The sequence below is a fragment of the Mobula birostris genome, chromosome 4 (genome assembly GCF_030028105.1).
Source record: "Mobula birostris isolate sMobBir1 chromosome 4, sMobBir1.hap1, whole genome shotgun sequence".
Classification (NCBI taxonomy): domain Eukaryota; kingdom Metazoa; phylum Chordata; class Chondrichthyes; order Myliobatiformes; family Myliobatidae; genus Mobula; species Mobula birostris.
The window spans coordinates 107,818,696-107,841,670 of NC_092373.1; the positions used below are offsets into that span (position 1 = coordinate 107,818,696).

Here is a 22,975-nt window from a genome sequence, read left to right on the forward strand (position 1 = left end):
AGGCAGATGAGCCCAGGGCGTGGATCAACAGCTGGAATTATGACACTGCAGCTCTTAGTGAGACTTGATTGCTGGAGGGATTAAAGAAGGAGGGCGTGACATTACTAGTCTAGGAAAATGTCACAGCAATGTGTGGTCAGGATTCATCTAGTGAGGCATTATGGGTGGAACTGAGAACTAAGAAAGGTATGACCTTACTAATGGGACTGTATTACAGACCACTGAACAGTTCACCGGATTTAGAGGAACAAATTTGTAAAGAGATCACAGACTGTTGCAAGAAACACAAGGTTGTTATAGCAGATAATTTTAACTTTCCACATATTGACTGGGACTCCCATACAGTAAAAGGACTAGATGGGAGAGAGTTTGTCAAATGTGTTCAGGAAAGAGAGGGAATGAAACAGGGCAGGCGACAGAATTTGTGTAGGAGAACACTTTGTATCTAGTGATCACAATGCCATTATTTTCAAAGTAATATGGAAAAAGTTATCTCTGGTCTATGGGCTGAGATTCTAAATTGGAGAAAGGCTGATGTTGATGGTATCAGAAAGGATCTGGCAAGTGTGGATTGGGACAGGCTGTTTTCTGGCAAAGGTGTACTTGGTAAGTGGAGGCCTTCAAATGTGAAATTTCAAGAGTACAAAGCTTGTATGCGCCTGTCAGAATAAAAAGAAAAGATAACAAGTGTAGGGAACCTTGGTTTTCAAGAGATATTGAGGCCTTGGTTAAGAGAGAAAAGGAGGTGTATAACAGATATAGACAAGTAGGAACAAATGAGGTGCTTATTGAGTACAAGAAATGTAAGAGAGTCACTTAAGAAAGAAATCAGAAAGGCTAAAAGAAGGCATGAAGTTACTCTGGCAGATAAGGTGAAGGACAATTGTAACAGATTCTACAGATATGTTAAGAGCAAAGGATAAAATTGGTCCTCTGGAAGATCAGAATGGTAATCCATGTGTGGAGCCAAAACATTTGGGGGAGATCTTAAACGGATGTTTTTGCAGCTTCATACAGATATAGAGGAGGAGGTGGTGTTTGCTATCTGGAGGCAAATCAGGGTGGGTGGATATTTCCCCAGGGCTTGACAAGGAGTTCCCTCAGACTATAATTAATTTAAAGTGGTGTCACAGGTAGACAGGGCTGTAAAGAAAGCTTTTGGCACATTGACCTTCATAGATCAAAGTATTGAGTACAGGAGTTGGGATGTTATGTTGAAGTTGTACAAGACATTGGTAAGGCCTAATTTAGCATATTGTATGTAGCTTTGGTTACCTAGTTACAGGAAAGATGTAGACAAGGTTGAAAGAGTACAAAGAAAATTTACCAGCGTGTTGCTGGGTCTGGAGGGCCTGGCGTAAAAGGAAGGATTGAATAGGTTAGCAGTTTATTCCTTAGAACAGTGGTCCCCAACCACCGGGCCCCAGACCAGTATCGGGCCACAAAGCATGTGCTGCTGGGCCGCAAGGAAACAATATGATTAGGCGGTATGATGAGTAAAAAACAAATGTCGCTTGAGAGTTTGTTTAGAAGAGGTGGTAGGGGATATAAAAGGCCTAATGCTGATGATAACGCAGAGACAGCCCAGGCCAAGACTACAAAAAAAAAGCTTTCTTCAACAGAAAATACGACAAGTCGTACATAAAATATGGCTTTATTGTAACTGGTGATTTGCACACTCCAAGACCCCTGTGTATGATATGCGGAGCCAAGCTGTCTAATGAGGCAATGAAGCTCTCAAAATTGCTTCAGCACCTTGAGTCCAAGCACCCTGCACTTAAAGACAAACCCGTTGAGTTCTTTGAGCGGAAAAAACGTGAGCAAGCGGGACTGAAGCAAGTGCTGAGGGCCACCACCTCCACAAATGCTGCTGCTCTGAGAGCGCCATACCTAGTGGCTAGCCTTATTGCTAAGGCTAAGAAACATCTGTTTGAGCAGCTTTGCGAGGAAATGGATGCAGAGCACAAATGCTTCTCTTACACACTGAAGTCAGGTGGCTATCAAGGGGGAAAGCCCTGGCCAGGATTTTTGAGTTAAGAGAGCAGCTATAGAGATTTCTTTCAGGAAAAAAGTCACCACTGGCAGCATACTTCGGTGATGAAGAGTGGATAGCAAAACTCGCTTATCTGTGTGACATCTTCAACCTGCTCAATGAACTCAATTTGTCACTTCAGGGAAGAATGACAACTGTCTTCAAGTGTCTGCTTTCACAGCCAAACTGGAACTGTGGGGATGGCGAGTGGACAGGGACATATTTGACTTGTTCCCAACATTAGCTGGGATTTTGGGAGAGACTGAGGCTGCACCGTCTTTCTCACAGCTGGTGCGCAATCACCTAACTTCGCTGTCGACAGAATTCCAGTGTTACTTCCCAACCACAAATGACCCAAGACATGCAAAGGAATGGGTCCATGACCCATTTGTGAATGTCCCTCGTGAATCATTCATGTCAGCGCAGGAAGAAGATCAACTCCTTCAGCTTGCAAATGACAGTGGGCTGAAAAGTATGTTTGACATACCATCTCTGCCGGCATTCTGGATCAAAGTCAAGGCTGAATATCCTGAGATAGCCACGAAAGCACTGAAAACATTGCTTCCATTTCCAACATCATATCGCTGCGAAGCGGGATTTTCAGCAATGAATGCAATGAAAACTAAATTGCAGAATAGACTGGACATAAGGAACCCCCTTCGAGTATCGTTGTCTCCCATCACCCCTCGATGGCACCGTCTCGTTGCAGGGAAACAAGCTCAGGGCTCCCATTCATTCAGCGATATTGGTGTGTTGCAATGATTTTATATATTGCTGTGTGTTTAATATCCAAACATTACTTAAAATGTTATGATACTTTTGACTTATAAGCATCCTATAATTGACTTATCACTATATTCATGCGAGGAAAATGTGTGCTGTGTGTTTAACACGGCAGGCCTGCTGCGTTCCACCAGCATTTTTTGTGTGTGTTGCTTGAATTTCCAGCATCTGCAGATTTGCTCGTGGCTGTGTGTTTAATATTAAATTTGATAGATAAACACTTTTAGAAATGAAATTGAGTGTATTAGCCACTTATAAGTGACTTATAATTGACTTACCACCAACATTCTGGTCGTGATTAACAAATACGCGCCCCCCCCCCCGGTCGGCCAGTCTGCAAGAATATTGTCAATATTAAACCGGTCCGTGGTGCAAAAAAGGTTGGGGACCCCTGCCTTAGAATGTGGAAGTTTGAGAGATTTGTTAGAGGTTTACAAAATTATGAGGGGTATAGATAGAGTTAATGTAAGAAGGCTTTTTCCACTGAGGTTGGGTAAGACTACAACCAGAGGTCATGGGATATGGGTGAAACATAAAAAATTTAAGGGGAATATGGGGTGAAACTTCTTCACTCAGAAGGTTGTAAGAATGTGGAATGAGCTGCCAGCACAAGTGGTACATGCAAGCTCGACTTCAACGTTTAAGAGAAGTTTGGATAGGTACATGAATAGTAAGGGTATAAAGGGCTATGGTCCCATTGCAAGTCGATGGGAGTAGGCAGTTTAAACAGATCAGCATGGACTAGATGGGCTGAAGGGCCTGTTTCTGTGATGTTCTACTCTATGACCAATTTTCCCACTTTCTCTAGACTTGAGGAGTAACCATGGGCACCAACAATACCTGCCTTATTGTTGGCTACATAGATGTTCCAAGCCTTCCCCAGTAATACTTCACAATTCTTCCTCCACTACATTGACAACTGCATTGGTGCAGCTTCATGCACAGATGCTGAGCTCGTCAATTTCATCAATTTTGCCTCTGGCTTCAACCCTGCCCTTAAATTCACTTGGTTCATTTCTGACACCTCTCACCCCTTTTTTGATCACTGTCTCCATCTCTGGAGACAAATTGTCGACAGCATCTTTTATAGATAGATAGATCCTGAGGGAAATTGGGTTTCGTTACAGCTGCACCAACCAAGAATAGAGCATAAATATAGCAATACAAAAACCACAAACAATCAAACAACAATATGCATTCTATGCCAGATGGAAGTAAGTCCAGAACCAGCCTATTGGCTCAGGGTGTCTGACCCTCCACGGGAGGAGCTGCAAAGTTCGATGGCCACAGGCAGGAACGACTGCCAAGTGTTGTATCACGGTGGAATGTGGCCGGAGTCCAACAGCAAAAAGTTCAATATTCGGTCTACAAACACGTTCCTCGATCGTAATATGACCAGGATTGCAGCATCCGTTGTTAACCAGAACAGCAAGCCTCCAACTCCTTTAAGCTTACCGCTCTCAGTGCACTTCCAGTCAGCCCGAACGGTCTGGAAGCTCTCCATGGAAAAGTTTTGGTCGGGTATGTCCTCGTGCAGCCCCGTTCCAGTAAAACATATAACACTGCACTCCCGAAATGTTCTCTGACTCCCGGCTAGCGACGTCAACTCATCCATTTTATTACTCACCGAACTCCTCTTCTCCATAAGTCTCTGTTGTCTCGACCCGATTCTACCGATAAACCTACCAATTCCCATGGTCATCTCGACTATACCTCTTCCCAACCTGTCTCCTGTAAAAATGCTATTCCCTTTTCTCAGTTTCTTAGTCTCTGCCACATCTTTTCCCAGGATGCAGCTTTCTTTTCCAGGGCATCAGAAATATCTTCCTTTTTCAAAGAATGGGGTTTCCCTTCCTCCACCATTGATATTGCCCTCATCCATACCTCCTTCATTTCCCAAACATTTGCCCGTTCTACATCTTTCCACTGCCTTAACAGTGATGGAGTTCCTCTTGTCCTTATCTACCACCCATGAGCCCCCACATCCAACACATCACTCCCCACAACTTCTACCATCTCTAAAGGGATCCTACCAACAAAGATACCTTTACATCCCGCCACCTCTCTCCGCAAGGATCGCTCCCTCCATGATTCCCTTGTGCATTCGTCCCTCCTCACTAATCCCACTCTCAGCACTTTTCCCTACAAGTGGCCAAAGTGCTACACCTGCCCATTCACCTCCTCCCTCACCTTCATTCAGGGCCCTAAACAGTCCTTCCAGCTGAGGGAACACTTCATCTGCAAACCTGTGAGGTCATCTATTGTATCTGGTATTTCTGCTGTGGCCTCCTCTACACTGGTGAGACCCGTTGTATACTGGGGACGGCTTCATCAAGCACATCCACCACATGCGGAACTTCCTGGTGGCCAAACATTTTAATTAATTCCAATTTCCATTCTGACATGTCAGTCCATGGTCTCCTCTTGTGCCATGATGAAGCCACCATCAGGGTGGAGGAGCAACACCTTATATTCCATCTGGGTAGTCTCCAACCTGATGCCATGAATATCGATTTCTCCTTCCAGTTAAAAAAAATCCTCTCCCTTCCCTTTTCTTCTATTCCCTACTTTGGCTTCTTACCCCTTCTCAATTACTTATCACCTCCCCCTAGGTCCCCTTCTCCCACAGTCCACTATCCTCTCTCAGATTCATTCCTCTCCAGCCCTTTACCTTTTCTGCCCACTTGGCTTCACTGACTATCACCTCCTAGCTAGTCCTCCTTCCCCTCCCCCCAAGGTTTTGGCATTTTCCCCTTTCCTTTCTAGTCGTGATGAATGGTCTCAGCCTGAAGTGTTCACTTCCGTGGAAGCTGCCTACCTGCTGAGTCCCTCCAGCATTTTTTCTATGCTGATTCCCAATACAAAAATGTAGCAACAATAGGATAGATTAGAAAAAAGGGGGCATCGTGGCAATATTGATCGTGGATATACAGAAAACTAGTGAAAAAATACTTGCTGCTGACCAATGTAGAAAACAAAAACTCACTTCCATGGATCTGCCAGCACCACCACAAGCCTATACAGTGAGATTGTGCAACCAACAGTTTTGTGAAAATGCCACCACATGAAGAAGACAAAAACAAGCCCAGCCCACAAGGTGCTCAAGATATTGACAGATCATCCGCGCCTGCAGGCTTAAACAACTGTCACATATTAACAGAATATATTAAGGCACTTAACCACACATTGCTCTGCGACGACACCGGTGTATCGGCCCTAGTGCCCTTCCCTTGCACATCGATTGCAGCATGGCAACTGCTGGTCTTCCATACAACCTTGCCCAGGCCTGCGCCCTGGAAACTTTCCAAGGTGCAAATCCATGGTCTCACGAGACTAACGGATGCCTATTATTCTTGATACATGGTCAATGATCTGCCAGACAAGCCCCATAAGCAATATTTTCAGGCAGAGGAACAGAGAAGTGTATGGAAGATTTGCATATACCACTTTTCAAACTGATCTTACACAAGTAGAAACTGAACAGATTTAACTTCCAGCCAAATTCTGACCTATAGGTTTTGGTGATCATTTCTACACCCAGCCTCCCACTGAACTGGAATGTCAGGATTAATACCTTGAGAAAATGTATACATGCAACTAAAGCCTGCAGTTCAAGAAGGTACTTACCCTGTAGAAGGGAATGGCTTTCTCTCTGTCTTGTGGCCCATTAAAGAATATATCTCCTGCAGCTTCTGAGATTTCCATTGCAATGTCCAATCTTTCTGTGCTTGCAGCAACATCTTGGGCAACCTTAAAAGGTGTTTACACATATATTACACATAAACCACTATTAATAATAAAAATTGCAGGGAAAAATACTAAAATAATTGGATAGCAGGTCCTGAAGTTTCTGACAGCTATTTACCAATTATCAAGTTAGTATAAAGCTACTTAACCACAGTAGATTTCTCTAACCAAAGACCTTCCTTCATTTGGCGATCATACTGGTAAACATTTTGGACAATAAGTTCTCATGAGTTTCCTATGTTCTTAGCTGACTTTTGAGTCCACAAATGCTTTGGAAATTAAAAATTATTATGTGTCTGTTGAACTACAAGGGGACCAATATCCTTGCAGAAAGGTTTGTTAGTGCTATTGGGGAGGGTTTAAACTAGATTTGCAGGGGGATGGTAACAAGAGTGCCAGAGCAGATAGTGGAGCGGGGGTGAAAATAAATGATGTTAAAAGTTCATGTAAAGTCACAAATAGAAGGGTTGTGTATGGTGGTAATAATCTTCTGAGGTGTGTCTATTTCAATGCAAGGAGTATTGTGGGGAAGGCTGATGAGCTGAGGGCGTGGATTGACACATGAAATTACGACATTATAGCCATTAGTGAAACTTGGCTACAGGAAGGGCAGGACTGGCAGCTTAATGTTCCCGGGTTCCGATGTTTCAGATGTAATCGAGGCAGAGGGATGAAAGGTGGGGGGTGGCATTGCTCGTCAGGGAAAATATTACAGCAGTGCTCAGGCAGGACAGATTAGAGGGTTTGTCTACTGAGTCCTTATGGGTGGAGCTGAGAAATATGAAAGGTATGGCCACATTAATGGGGTTGTATTATAGTCCACCCAATAGTCAGCGAGAATTGGAGGAGCAAATCTGCAGAGAGATAGCAGACAACTGCAGGAAACATAAAGTTGTGATAGTAGGGGATTTTAATTTTCCACATATTGATTGGGACTCCCATACTGTTAAAGGTCTAGACGGGTTAGAGTTTGTAAAATGTGTTCAGGAAAGTTTTCTAAATCAATATATAGAGGTACCAACTAGAGAAGATTGGATCTCCTGTTAGGAAACGAGTTAGGACAGGTGACGGAAGTGTGTGTAGGGGAACACTGGTTCCAGTGATCATAACACCATTAGTTTCAACTTGATCATGGATAAAGATAGATCTGGTCCTCAGGTTAAGGTTCTAAACTAGAAAAAGGCCAAATTTGAAGAAATGAGAAATGATCTAAAAAGCGTGGGTTGGGACAGGTTGTTCTCTGGCAAGGATGTGATTGGTAAGAGGGAGGCCTTCAAAGGAGAAATTTTGAGAGTGCAGAGTTTGTATGTTCCTGTCAGGATTAAAGGCAAAGTGAGTAAGAATAAGGAACCTTGGTTCTCGAAGGATATTGGAACTCTGATAAAGAAGGAAAGAGAGATTATGACATGTATAGGAAACAGGGAGCAAATAAGGTGCTTGAGGAGTATAAAAAGTGCAAAAAAAAAACTTAAGAAAGAAACCAGGAGGGCTAAAAAGAGACATGATGTTGCTCTGGCAGTCAAGGTGAAGGATAATCCAAAGAGCTTCTACAGGTATATTAAGAGTAAAAGGATAATAAGGGATAAAATTGTTCCTCTTGAAGATCAGAGTGGTCGGCTATGTATGGAACCAAAAGAAATGGGGGAGATCTTAAATGGGTTTTCTGCATCTTTATTTACAAAGGAAACCAGCAAGGAGTCAATGGAAATAAGGCAAACAAGTAGTGAGGTCATGGAACCTATACAGATTGAGGAGGAGGAGGTGCTTGCTATTTGAGGCAAATCAGAGTAGATAAATCCCAAGGACCTGACAGGGTGTTCCCTCGGACCTTGAAGGAGACTAGTGTTGAAATTGCAGGGGCCCTTGGCAGATATATTTAAAATGTCGGTATCTACAGGTGAGGTGCCGGAGGATTGGAGGATAGCTCATGTTGTTCCATTGTTTAAAAAAGGCTCTAAAAGTAATCCGGGAAATTACAGGCCGGTAAGTTTGACGTCGGTAGTAGGTAAATTATTGGAAGGAGTACTAAGAGATAGGATCTACAAGTATTTGGATAGACAGGAACTTAATAAGGAGAGTCAACATGGCTTTGTGCGTGGTAGGTCATGCTTAACAAATCTATTAGAGTTTTTCGAGGAGGTTACCAGGAAAGTGGATGAAGGGAAGGCAGTGGATGTTGTCTACATGGACCCCAGTAATGCCACTGACAAGGTCTCGCATGGGAGGTTAGTTAGGAAGATTCAGTTGCTAGGTATACATGGAGAGGTAGTAAATTAGATTAGACATTGGCTCAATGAAGAAGCCAGAGAGTGGTAGTGGATTGCTTCTCTGAGTGGAGGCCTCTGACTAGTGGTGTGCCACAGGGATCAGTGCTGGGTCCATTGTCATTTCTCATCTATATCAATGATCTGGATGATAATGTGGAAAGTTGGATCAGCAAATTTGCTGATGATACAAAGATTGGAGGTGTAGTAGACAGTGAGGAAGGTTTTCAAAGCTTGCAGAGGGATCTGGACCAGTTGGAATAAAGGACTGAAAAATGGCAGATGGAGTTTAATACAGACAAGTACGAGGTATTGCACTTTGGAAGGACAAACCAAGGTAGAACATACAAGGTAAACGGTAAGGCACTGAGGAGTGCAGTAGAACAGAGGGATCTGGGAATACAGATACAAAATTCCCTAAAAGTGGCGTCACAGGTAGATAGGGTCATAAAGAGAGCTTTTGGTACATTGGCCTTTATAAATCAAAGTATTGAGTATAAGAGTTGGAATGATATGGTGAGGTTGTATAAGGCATTGGTGAGGCTGAATTTGGAGTATTGTGTGCAGTTTTGGTCACCAAGTTACAGGAAGGATATTAATAAGGTTGAAAGAGTGCAGAGAAGGTTTACAAGTATGTTGCCGGGACTTGAGAAAGTGCGTTACAGAGAAAGGTTGAATAGGTTAGGACTTTATTCCCTGGAACGTAGAAGAATGAGGGGAGATTTGATAGAGGTATATAAAATTATGATGGGTATAGATAGAGTGAATGTAAGCAGGCTTTTTTCACTGAGGCTAGGGGAGAAAAAAACCAGAGGACATGGGTTAAGGGTGAAGGGGGAAAAGTTTAAAGGGAACATTGGGGGGGGGCTTCTTCACACAGAGAGTGGTGGGAGTGTGGAATGAGCTGCCAGATGAAGTGGTAAATGCGGGCTCACTTTTAACATTTAAGAAAAACTTGGACAGGTACATGGATGAGAGGTGTATGGAGGGATATGGTCCAGGTGCAGGTCAGTGGGACTAGGCAGAAAAATGGTTCAGCACAGCCAAGAAGGGCCAAAAGGCCTGTTTCTGTGCTGTAATGTTCTATAGTTCTATGTTCTGCTACCATGAAATAAAAAGAATCTGTAATCACAGCTGGTTGTTGCATGAGTGCATTAACCTATGAAAGGAAGCCAACTCTATCTTTGAGAGCTCCAGTAGAAAGCAAATCTTGTTCACTCAAATGAGTAAACCACATATCCAAATACAGCAACAGTAATAGAGTTACACAAGATAGAATGACGCAGGTCAACAAGGGGAAGTTTTCATGCAAAGGGTAGTAAAATGGAAGGTATGTCTAAAACACTTTCCAAAACATAATTTACATATTATTATTTAATTATTTATGGTTTTATATTGCTATATTTATACTCTATTCTTGGTTGGTGCAACTGTAACAAGACCCAATTTCCCTCAGGATCAATAAAGTATGACTATGAAATGAAATTACACAAATAGAAACTCAATGCACATAACTTCCATCTTAAATTTTGACCCAGTCGTACAAGGAGCAGAAAAGCCACTTAGCCCAATGAATCTGCTCTGTAATTCAACCACGTCAAAATTTTCAATCCCTTTCTCCTGTCTTCATTGCATAACCATTAATCACTTTACCTAACAACCTTTGTCTTAAACACACTCAATGACTTGGCCTCCAGAGTTCTTAATGATAATGAATTCCATAGATTCATCCCCAACTGGCCAAACAAATCCCACCCCAACTCAGTTTTAAAAGGATTCACTTTATTCTGAGGCTGTGTCCTTTTCTACTAGTGAAAACATCGTCGCCATACTCAGAATCTTACAAAATACCAATAAAAAAGGAGCAACCAGAAACCAGAAAGACATCATAACTATCATAACAACAGAGTCCAGTCCACAAACCACGTCGATTAAACCCTGCCCAAGACCCAGGACTGGCAGCATCGAGAGAGAGGGAGAGAGAGAGAGAGAGACTGGTCAAAAGCAGACGCCTTCCTCCGGGAGCAGAGAGCAAGAGTGAGTAGAGAGACCAGTCAAATGCAGGAAGATGGTGCTGAACACCCAATCACCTTCTACTCTCATCCCCGTTGATTTCAGTCTTGCTTGACACTTTAATTGGTGAGATCAGCGAGAAATAGGGTCAATCACGGGCTTGTACCTCACTTCCAGGCTGCACACTCCACTCCAAACCCCACTGAACTCTCTCAGAGACAGATTGCTCAAACAACCCGAAAACACACCATCAAAATGTAAATCACAGGTTCTAATCGAGGTAGAATCATATTTGAAAGTAGCAGTAGTAGTTTCATGAACTGTCTGAAGGACATCATTTGCTTGAACCATTCAGAATCTGCTGAGTCATTCTGCTGTTTTCCCTTTGTACGAGTACACCAACCAATTAGGAAGTCTTATGGTACCTTGGCCTTTATCACATGTTTGAGTCCAATATAAAGATAAAATACTGCGATTATATACAGCACGGGAAGACCAAATCTGAAATATTGCAGAGAGATGTGCTTTCCTTACCCAGGAAAGAATAAGCATAATCAAGTAAGAGCAATGGGGGTTTACAGGATTGATTCCTGGTATTGGGCTTAAGGAGGTTCCAGAGGATTGTGATAAAGAGCAAGATCAAGCAGAATAAGACTATGCTGTTCAGTTTCTGCTAATGATAGATTATCTCACCGAGCCAAACAAAATTCTTAACGTCTGACAAATTAGTTGCTGGGATGCTTTTTCTCATGACTGTAATGTCTAAAATTAATGGGTGGGCTCTTAAACGGGTCAAACATTCAAGAATGAGAAGAGAATACATTTCTTTAGCTAAAAGGCAGTGAATTTTTATAATTTTCTACACAAGAGGGCTGTAGCGGGGGTCGATGAGAGTCCAGGAAGAAGATGACACCAGTGAACAATGCGACCAAGGATGCCATCCTCCAGGCAGTTCATGAAACTTCTTCTTTCACTTCTTTTATGTCTCCTTTTCTTTCAAATGTCATTCTGCTCTTGTTGGAGCCTATGATGTACATTTTGGTGGTTTACGGGCCGATTGAGTGAAATTGACATATTGCTATCTCTGTGTCTGTTCTGCAAGGTATACAGCCTCGAGGCCAAGAAACCTGGAGATGAGGCGCAAGCCCATGATCGACTACTTCTCACTGATTAAAGCACAGGGGAAGATTGAAATCACTGCGGCAAGTGCAGAAGGCAAGGTGTTGTTCGGTGCCATCTACCAGCCTCTCACTTGATTCTGCCAGAGGAAGGTGACAGACTCTCTCCCCCACACCCCCCTTCTGGTTCACTGCTCCCAGAGGAAGCTCCTTGCGTTCAAATGGTCTTTCTCCCTTGATGCTGCCAGAGGAAGGTGTCTGTGTGTGACCGTTGTCATCGTCCTCCTCCTCCTGTGGTTCACCGCTCCCCAAGGAAGCTCTTTGCATTCGAATGGTCTCTCTCCCTTGATGCAGTCAGAGGATGGTGCCGGAGCCCTGGGTCTTGGGCAAGGTTTAATCAACGTGGTTTGTGGGTTGGACTCTGTAGTTCACATTATGATCTATTTCTGATTGATCCTTTCTTGTTGCTACTTTGGGTGATTTTGAATCGGGGAAGCCTGCAGATAATGAACACTGAGCTGAACTGAATATGCCTACACTTCTGATTTTTGGTCAATTTTTTTTGTCGTTGTTGCGTTTTTTTTGCACATGGGAGGGGGTGATGTTTTTCTTTGAATGGGTTCCATGGTGTTTCTTTGTTTCATGTCTGTCTGTGGGGAAGATGAATCTCAGGTTTGTATACTGCGTACATACTCTGATAATAAATGTACTTTGAATCAATAAGTTTTGGATATTAACAGAATTACATAATTATGGGGCTGTCATTGCTGAGGTAAAAGGCAAGGCAAGATCTTATTGAATGACAGGCAGGCTCAAAGGCACAAATGGCTCACTGCTGCTTCAGTTTCCAATATCCTATTCTTATCAGTTTGATCCCTCTACTTGTTAACTACCTGCCCTTGAGAGTTTACCATTAAGAGATGATTCTGAAGAAATTTTCTAAATCTTTTTAACAGTGAGAACACTTTGCATAACCAATTGTTTTTTTTAAAAAAAACACACCCTATTTACTTGTCCTTCTACCTTCAAAGATCCATCTACACCTCACTGGCTTTCTGGTTCCCATATTCTATTTAAATTGCACAACCACTTATCTTGCTTCTATGTGTTCTTCGTATCAACATGAATCACTTCACTGGCCATGTCTCAGTCTACACACTGTTATCGTCACCCACATAGCTTGCTACAACTGAGATTCCAGTCATTTGCAAACTAGGAACTATACCCTATATACACATTGCACTTGTTAGCTGCTGATGTGCTTTCCATGGATCTGCATTCTTGAACTGCCCTCATCTCAAATTTATTTTGAGCTGATGAGCTTTGGATATGAGGACATTAATCACTGTCTATAAAAAAGTGATGATCATCTTGTGATGATCAGGTCAGGTCAAGTAGCTCCTTGCTGTGCAAATTCTAACAACAGTTTTTCTTCACACCCATGACATCAAAACTATATATTTCAACAAACTCCTTTTGAAAAATAATCTGGACAACTTAATTATCCATGCTTCTTTATCCAGGAACAGAATTATTTTAAATATTACGTGAATTTATCAAATCTATGCTGACAGTATTTAGGAAACAATTTCCACACCCTCTGAGTGAAATTAATTTTATCCCTCAATATCACGACTCTTGTGTTGAGCTAATTGACCTGAAATCATAAGAAAGAATTAAACACTGCTAAAGAATCATCACATGGCTTTTCTCACTCACACCTTGCTGAAACCAGTAACTTCAAATTTGGACTAACTAGACACTAGGATGCTACAGCACAGTACAGGCCCTTCGGCCCTCGATGTTGTGCCGACCCATATATTTCTTAAAAACAGGCACTAAACCCACACTACCCTGCAACCCTCTATTTTTCTTTCATCCATGTGCCTTTCCAAGAGGTTCTTAAATACCCCCAATGTTTTAGCCTCCACCACCATCCTTGGCAAGCCATTCCAGGCACTCACAACCCTCTGTGTAAAAAACTTACCCCTGATGTCTCCCCTAAACTTCTCTCCCTTAACTTTGTACATATGCCCTCTGCTGTTTGCTATTTGTGCCCTGGGAAACAGGTACTGGCTATCCACCCTATTTATGCCTCTCATAATCTTGTAGACCTCTATCAAGTCCCCTCTCGTCCTTCTACGCTCCAAAGAGAAAAGTCCCAGCTCTGCTAACCTTGCCTCATAAGACTTGTTTTCCAATCCAGGCAACATCCTGGTAAATCTCCTCTGCACCCTCTCCATAGCTTCCACATCCTTCCTATAATGTGGTGATCAGAACTGAACACAATACTCTAAGTGTGGTCTCACCAGAGATTTGTAGAGTTGCAACATGAACTCTCTACTCTTGAACTCAATTCCCCTATTAATGAAGCTTAGCAACCCACAGGCCTTCTTAACTATCCCATCAAACTGTGCAGCGACTTTGAGGGATGTATGGATTTGAACCCCAAGGTCCCTCTGTTCATCTGCACTCTTAAGTAACCATTAACCCTGTACTCAGACTTCTGGTTTGTCCTTCCAAAATGCATCACCTCACACTTATCTGGATTGAACTCCATCTGCCACTTTTCTACCCAACTCTGCATCCTGTCTATATCCCCTTGTAACCTTCGACAACCTACAGCTCTATCTACAACTCCTCCAATCCTCATATCATCCGCAAACTTACTCACCCATTCTTCCGCCTCTTCATCCAGGTCATTTATAAAAATCACAAATAGCAGGGGTCCCAGGACAGATCCTTGCGGCACTCCACTAGTCACTGACCTCCAGGTAGAATACTTTCCTTCCACTGCTACCCTCTGCTTTCTTCCTGTAGGCCAATTTTTTATCCAAACAGTCAAGGTTCCACTGATCTCATGCCTCATGACTTTCTGGATGAGTCTCTTGTGGGGGACCTTTCAAAGGCCTTGCTAAAATCCATGTAGACCACATCTATTGCCCTACCCTCATCAATTCCTTTTGTTACTTCTTCAAAAAATTCAGTTAGGCTCGTGAGGCACGACCTTCCCTTCACAAAGCCATGTTGACTATCCTTGAGTAGACCGTACTTCTCCAAGTGCTCGTAGATCCTATCCTTAAGAATCCTTTCCAATAGTTTGCAGACCACCGACGCGAGAATCACCAGTCTATAGTTCCCAGGATTCTCCCTATTACCTTTTTTAAACAAGGGAACTACATTTGCCATTCTCCAATCCTCCGGCACCTCCCCTGCAGCCAAAGAGGATTCAAAGATCATAGCTACTGCTCCAGCAATCTCTTCTCTCAGTTCCCACAGCAACCTGGGGTATATCACATCCAGCTCTGGGGACTTAACAATCTTGATGTTTTTAAGAAGATCCAACATTTCTTCTTCCTTAATCTCCACATTGTCCAGCACACAGGCCTGTTCTATTTTGACCTCACCCTGATCAAGGTCCTTTTCACTTGTGAATACTGAAGCAAAGTATTCATTTAGGACCTCCCCAGCTTCCTCTGCCTCCAGGCACTTGTTGCCTTCTTTAACCTTCATTCTTGTCATCCTTCTGTTCTTCACATACACATAGAATGCCTTGGGTTTCTCCTTAATTCTACATGCCAAGGCCTTCTCATGCCCCCTTCGAGCTCTTCTAAGTCCTTTCTTAAGCTCCTTCCTGGCTACCCTATATTTCTCATGAGCCCCTCCTGCTTCCTGCTTCTTATATCTAACATATGCTTCCTTCTTCCTCTTGACGAGTTGCCTCACGTGTTTCGTCAGCTACGGTTCCCTTTTCCTACCATTTTTTCCTTGTCTCAGTGGGACAAACCCATCCTAAACCCAGCACAAATGGTCCCTGAACGTCCTCCATATTACTTCTGTGCTTTCACCCTTGAACATCTGTTTCCAATTTACTCTCACTAGTTCCTGCCTCATCCCTTCATATATGAAAGAACTATATGAAAGAAGATACATTCTATAATTTCTGCTGGGTTCAATCTTTTAAAATTGCTTTTACCTGGATGTACAGATCCACCAATTCATATTTTCCAAGAATGTAATATATCTTCCCAGCCTGCAGCCAAGCACACGCTTCCTCCTCTTTTTTCTTTAGATCAATAAAGATTCCGAGACTTTGCTTGGCGTACTCCAAGGCTGAGCTGAATGCCCTGAATGTTAAAAGGGAACAACTTCATTAGCGGATTGGAGCGAGAGCAAGCCGCCACACTTCTTTCAGCTCTAATGTGGAAGTTGACACAGGGAGATGAAACTGCCATTGCTTTCCCAGGATTTATCCACAGCACAAAATCTAATATAAAATAATTGCCACCAAACACGAAAGAGTGCCCAATGAATCTAGTTTTAGTTATTTCAGAGAGAGGAACAGCTTAATAAAAAGACCAGTTGTCTGTAATTTCACTGACACACTGATCTTGTCGGAAACGGCTCCAAGAGCAATTAGAATGACACCTCATGAGAGGGGATTGAGTTGATGACGTTGACCGGCATTGGTACAGGAAGGAGGCAAGCGGCAGGTCAACAAACAGATTCCCATCTCTTGAAAAGAAACTTATTTTCCAGTCCACTATGTGGGCAGGTTATGCCTTACTGATAAGGTCTGGTCCACAAAAAGAGAGAATCACCAAAATGAATAATGCTTTTGTCTGCAAGAGGACTTGCATTCACAACCTACTGAGCAAAACAGAAAGCGCTGAATTCAGCAGATGCTACCTGACATGCTTTTTTCCCATTTTTCATTCATTAAAGTGACCAGAAGCAGGCCCTTCTTTTCACAATACCACTTACTGTATCCATCTACATTAGTCCCAATTACGCACGTCAGCTCCATGGCCTCTAAAGCTTTGCTAATTCAACTATAAACATTTCTTAAATATGCAAATATCTGCCTGCCACACCTCCTTAGACAATAAAATCCAAACGTTAACCACCTCTCCGTGAATTTTTTTCCCCAAATCCCCTCTAAAACTTCCTCTTTCATTTTAAACCTATGCTCTAACATTATATTATATATTATTATAAAGATCATTATTACCTACTCTACCTGCTCCTTTCAGAATTTGATAAATTTCTTGTTCCATGGTAAACAGGCTCAGCCGATTTCACAACTCCCTATAACTAAAGTCAACATCCTCGTGAATCTATTCTGCAATTTCACATCTCCCTATAACTAGAGTCAAGATCCTTGTGAATCTATTCTTCAATTTCACATCTCCCTATAACTAGAGTCAAGATCCTTGTGAATCTATTCTTCAATTTCACATCTCCCTATAACTAAAGTCAAGATCCTTGTGAATCTATTAAGCAATTTCACATCTCCCTATAACTAGAGTCAACATCCTTGTGAATCTATTCTGCAATTTCACATCTCCCTATAACTAGAGTCAAGATCCTTGTGAATCTATTCTGCAATTTCACATCTCCCTTTGACTAGAGTTAACATCCTTGTGAATCTATTCTGCAATTTCACATCTCCCTATAACTAGAGTCAGGATCCTTGTGAATCTATTCTTCAATTTCACATCTCCCTATAACTAGTCAAGATCCTTGTAAATCTATTCTGCAATTTCACATCTCCCCATAACTAGAGTCAACATCCTCGTGAATCTATTCTGCAATTTCACATCTCCCTATAACTAGAGTCAAGATCCTCGTGAATCTATTCAGCAATTTCACATCTCCCTATAACTAGAGTCAAGATCCTCGTGAATCTATTCTGCAATTTCACATCTCCCTATAACTAAAGTCAAGATCCTCGTGAATCTATTCTGCAATTTCACATCTCCCTATAACTAAAGTCAAGATCCTCGTGAATCTATTCTGCAATTTCACATCTCCCTATAACTACAGTCAAGATCCTCGTGAATCTATTCTGCAATTTCGCATCTCCCTATGACTAGAGTTAACATCCTTGTGAATCTATTCTGCAATTTCACATCTTCCTCTAACTAGAGTCAAGATCCTTGTGAATCTATTCTGCAATTTCGCATCTCCCTATAACTAGAATCAACATCCTCGTGAATCTATTCTGCAATTTCACATCTCCCTATAACTAGAGTCAACATCCTCGTGAATCTATTCTGCAATTTCACATCTCCCTATAACTAGAGTCAAGATCCTCGTGAATCTATTCTGCAATTTCACATCTCCCTATAACTAGAGTCAAGATCCTCGTGAATCTATTCTGCAATTTCACATCTCCCTATAACTAGAGTCAAGATCCTCGTGAATCTATTCTGCAATTTCACATCTCCCTATAACTAGAGTCAAGATCCTTGTGAATCTATTCTGCAATTTCACCGGGAGAATTACATCCTTCTTAGAGTGTGGTGACCAAACTGCATAGAATATTCCAGGTGTGACCTAACCAATTTTTTAAAAAGTTGGACCATGACATTCTGTCTCTTATACTACAAGACATGGCCAAAGAAAAGCATCAATCTTTTCACCTCCTCCCTTTACATTTCCAGCATGTGCAGTCTGTTTGATCTTCTAATGCAGTAATTGGTATCAATGACCCCACATGTTAAATTAGAAATATATTAAATAAGAAAGCCCTTTCTTTGCCCTACCATTACTGGTTTGCAAAACACAGAACAGGCTGAACCTTTTAGAGTCCTCAATTCTCCAGAGCAATTAATATGGATTGCTTCTCATAGTACAGTATTGCCAGTATTCTTCTGCAGGGAGTTCTGTGATGTCGCAGAGAAATAGCAACTTTGACTGATGTAACATAACAGATCTGTTCACATAACCTTTCAAGAAGTAACCATTGCCCACTATATCCACCAAAAAAGATGAACAAACATTTCCTTAGCTGATTTCCTGGGCATGCTGAAGAGGGGTTTTCCAAAGCCAGTAACAAGTGCTGGGTTATAGGTGCAAATCACTATGATTCCAGGGCCTGCAGCAGTAGGACAAGATGTCAGCTGCTAAACTGCTTGAACAGTAATATTTACTTTCTGCAAAAGGTCTGTTTGTTGCCAGGAGATCCAAAACCATATTATTTTAAGCACAAAAGATTTTGCAGTTGCTGGAAATCTTGAGAAACATGAACAAAATGCCGGAGGAGCTCATCAAGTCAGGCGGCACCTATAGAGGGGAGAGTAAAGAGTCAACTGAATCCTGATGAAGGACCTTGCCCCAAAATGTCGACTGTTTACTCCCATCCAGAGATGCTGCCTGATCTATGGAGTTTCTCCAGCATTTAGTGTGTGTTGCTCATTATCATTTTGCTATTCACTAGACAGAAACACCACAATAAAATCTTTGTACATTTCGCTGCATCTGAGGTACAAACTAATGCTACACACTTGCAAATTACACCACAAGACCGAAAGAAAGGAGCAGAATTTGGCCATTTAGCCCAGAGTGTGCTCTGCCATTTCATCATGGCTGATCCATTTTCCCTTTTACAGCCAATCTCCTGCCTGCTCCCTGTGACCCTTCATGCCCTGACTAATCAAGAATATATCAACCTCTGCGTTAAATATACCCAATGACTTTGTCCACACAGCCGCCTCTGGCAATGAATTCCACAGATTCACCGTGCTCTGGCTAAAGAAATTCCTCCTCATTTCAGTTCTAAAAGGCCATTCCTCTATTCTGAGGCTGCGTCCTCTGGTCTTAGACTCCCCCACCAAAGGAAACGTTCTCTACACATCTGCTTTATGGAAGCCTTTCAACATTCGATTCCTTTCAAAGAAATGATAAAAGAACAACCACAACGGTAACCGTTAAACTACAACAGAATATAATTTTGAAGGATAAAAATTAGCAATGGTACACCTGGTGTGACAATCTGCAAAGCTAAACAGATGCCAAACAACCAATTACTGGCATCACCTCACATTAGGCCTTTACCTTTCCGTTCCCAATTTGAGGTAAAGTTGGCTGGTCTTTTGTAGAATATGACCCTCCAGTTCCTTGTTTGCCGACTTGCGGGCAAGATGAAGCAGAAACTTGTTGTAGACGATACACTGTGCTTCATTAGGCAGGACTGAACCATAGAGCCAGCAGAGCAATCGAGTAACTTGTACTTGGCCTGAATTGAAAACAAACATTGAAGCAAGTAGAACAGGTGCTGCTTGTGGCAAAGTCCAGGAGAATCAGCTTTTAAAATACTTTCTCATGTTCACATTAATTACTTTAATCAAATTTTACATTTTTTTTTAAAAGTGTGATGAATGTATTCAGACAACATTGGGCATGAACTAATTAAACTGGAGGACCCACCTTACAGAACCAATCAATATGATTCACCCTCCAAACACACAGAAGTTTTCCACAGCATGCTAGACAATTGGATAATACTAATCAATTTGAATTATGACATGGACACACATACTTTCCTCCAAATCTCCAAACACATACAACCCCCATGTTATCCGAGAGACTGTGATCCAAAAACACTTTCAACATTCTGAATGCGAAGCTGTGCCATCAAGAAATTCATCAAGAAAGACAACTGGAAAAAAATGTTGATTTAAATTATTTTCATTTTCCCCCACACAAATTCTGTGACAGTGAATTTTATTCTGTATTCCAAACTTTTGGGTGGTGATTTGTGAATTCAGTAAAAGCAAATTTTGGAATGGCTAAAGGCAGAGGCTTCCTGTAAACAAACTCGATAAGCTGAGGAAAAACAGATAACTGTGCCTAGAGCTTCAACTTCATTACTCTCAATATTCTTACAAGAAGTGTAGTGTATTTCCAGGCCATTCCACATCACACGGAATAAGACACAGTTGAATTTCTGGCATTCTGTTAGTGTCTTCCATAGTGAAGACTAATGCAAATATTTATGTTTGTCCACCGTTTATTTGTCTCCCCTTCACCAACTCCCCAAAGTCATTTTTCAGTAGTCCAATAGCAACTCTTGCCTCTCTTTTACTCTTTATATACCTGAATAAAATCTTCTGGTATCCTCTTTTATATTATTGATAAGCTTACCTTCATATTTCATCTTTTCTCTTGACTTAATGAGTTGCCTTCTGCTAGTTTTCAAAAACTTCCCAATCCTCTAACTTCCCACTAATTTTTGCTGTATTATACAGTATGCCCTATTTTCTTTTTGTGCAGTTTTTGATTTCCCTTGTCAGCCATGGTTACATCATCCTCCCTTTAGAATACTTACATAGAAACACAGAAAAGCTACAGCACAATACAGGCCCTTTGGCCCACAGAGTTGTGCCGAACATGTCCCTACCTTAGAAATTACTAGGCTTACCCACAGCCCTCTATTTTTCTAAGCTCCAAGTACTTATCCAAAAGTCTCTTAAAAAACCCTATCGAATCACCCTCAACAACCGTTGCCGGCAGCCCATTCCATGCACTCACCACTCTCTGAGTGAAAAACATCTCCTCTGTACCTACTCCCCAGCACCTTAAACCTGTCTCGTCTTGTGGCAACCATTTCAACCCTGGGAAAAAGCCTCTGACTATCTACACGATCAAATACTCTCATCGTCTTATACACCTCTATCAGGTCACCTCTCATCCTCCGTCGCTCCAAGGAGAAAAGGCCGAGTTCACTCAACCTGTTTTCATAAGGCATGCTCCTCAATCCAGGCAACATCATTGTAGATCTCCTCTGCACTCGTCCTATGGTTTCCACATCCTTCCTGTAGTGAGGTAACCAGAACTGAGCACAGTACTCCAAGTCTGACCAGGGTCTTACAGTGGCATGCAAAAGTTTGGGCACCCCGGTCAAAATTTCTGTCGCTGTGAATAGCTAAGCGAGTAAAAAGATGAACTGATTTCCAAAAGGCATAAAGTTAAAGATGACACATTACTTTAATATTTTAAGCAAGAAAACTTTATTTCCATCTTTCACAGTTTCAAAATAACAAAAAAGGAAAAGGGCCCGAAGCAAAAGTTTGGGCACCCTGCATGGCAGTACTTAGTAACACCCCCTTTGGCAAGTATCACAGCTTGTAAACGCTTTTTGTAGCCAGCTAAGAGTCTTTCAATTCTTGTTTGGGGGATTTTCGCCCATTCTTCCTTGCAAAAGGCTTCTAGTTCTGTAAGATTCTCAGGCCGTCTTGCATGCACTGCTCTTTTGAGGTCTATCCACAGATTTTCGATGATGTTTAGATCGGGGGACTGTGAGGACCATAGCAAAACCTTCAGCTTGCACCTCTTGAGGGAGTCCATTGTGGATTTTGAGGTGTGCTTAGCATCATTATCTTGTTGTAGAAGCCACCCTCTTTTCATCTTCGGCTTTTTTACAGATGGTGTGATGCTTGCTTCCAGTACTTGCTGGTATTTAATTGAATTCATTCTTCCCTCTACCAGTAAATGTTCCCAGTGCCACTGGCCACTACACAAGCCCAAGGCATGATCGATCCACCCCCGTGCTTAACAGTTGGAGAGGTGTTCTTTTCATGAAAATCCACACCCTTTTTTCTCCAAACATACCTTTGCTCATTGTAGCCAAAAAGTTCAAAGGAACATCTAAACAAGCCTGATGCATTTTGGAAACAAGTCCTGTGGACTGATGAAGTTAAAATACAACTTTAAAACTAAAGTTGTATTTTAAAGTTTCAAAGGCAAAAACTAAACACCAGCAAAAAAAAAGGCTTACTGGGGAACTTCCCAGACTGTTTTTCTCTTTGAGACAGCACAGTTATTCATTCATTTCTACATCATTTGCTTACACTCCCCAAGGAATCCGAAGCTCCTACTACTGTAACCTCACTGCTTTCAATTTTTCCATACTTTTAACTAAATTATTAGTGTCCCACATGGGAGCAGCCAATATAAAATAAAATTATTTCTACCCAAGTACAATAAGCAATTTGACCATTATTTAAGCTTTAATGATATTTATGAACAAATATGTTTATCTGTCTTCCGCATGACAGGAAGATTTCTGCTCAAAGCAGTATCAACCAATCAGTGCACAAAATGCAGGAAGAACTCAGATCAGGTAGCATTTATTGAAGGGAACAAACTGTTGACATTTAAAGCTGAGACTCTGACTTGCTGAGTCCCTCCAGCATTTTGTGTGCATTGCTTAAAATTTCCAGCATCTGCAGTGT

The 22,975-nt window shown here is 41.9% G+C and overlaps 1 protein-coding gene across 1 annotated transcript in view; it reads right to left on the minus strand.

Moving 5' to 3' along the window:
* LOC140197066 (SH3 domain and tetratricopeptide repeat-containing protein 1) overlaps nt 1–22,975 on the minus strand; it is a 109,958-nt gene that overhangs the window by 18,148 nt on the left and 68,835 nt on the right. The window contains exons 11-13 of the mRNA XM_072256985.1: nt 19,797–19,977; nt 15,934–16,084; nt 6,443–6,565 (exon numbers count right to left, since the gene is read on the minus strand). Coding sequence (XP_072113086.1) covers nt 6,443–6,565; nt 15,934–16,084; nt 19,797–19,977 — 455 coding nt within the window. The remainder of the gene's footprint in view (nt 1–6,442; nt 6,566–15,933; nt 16,085–19,796; nt 19,978–22,975) is intronic.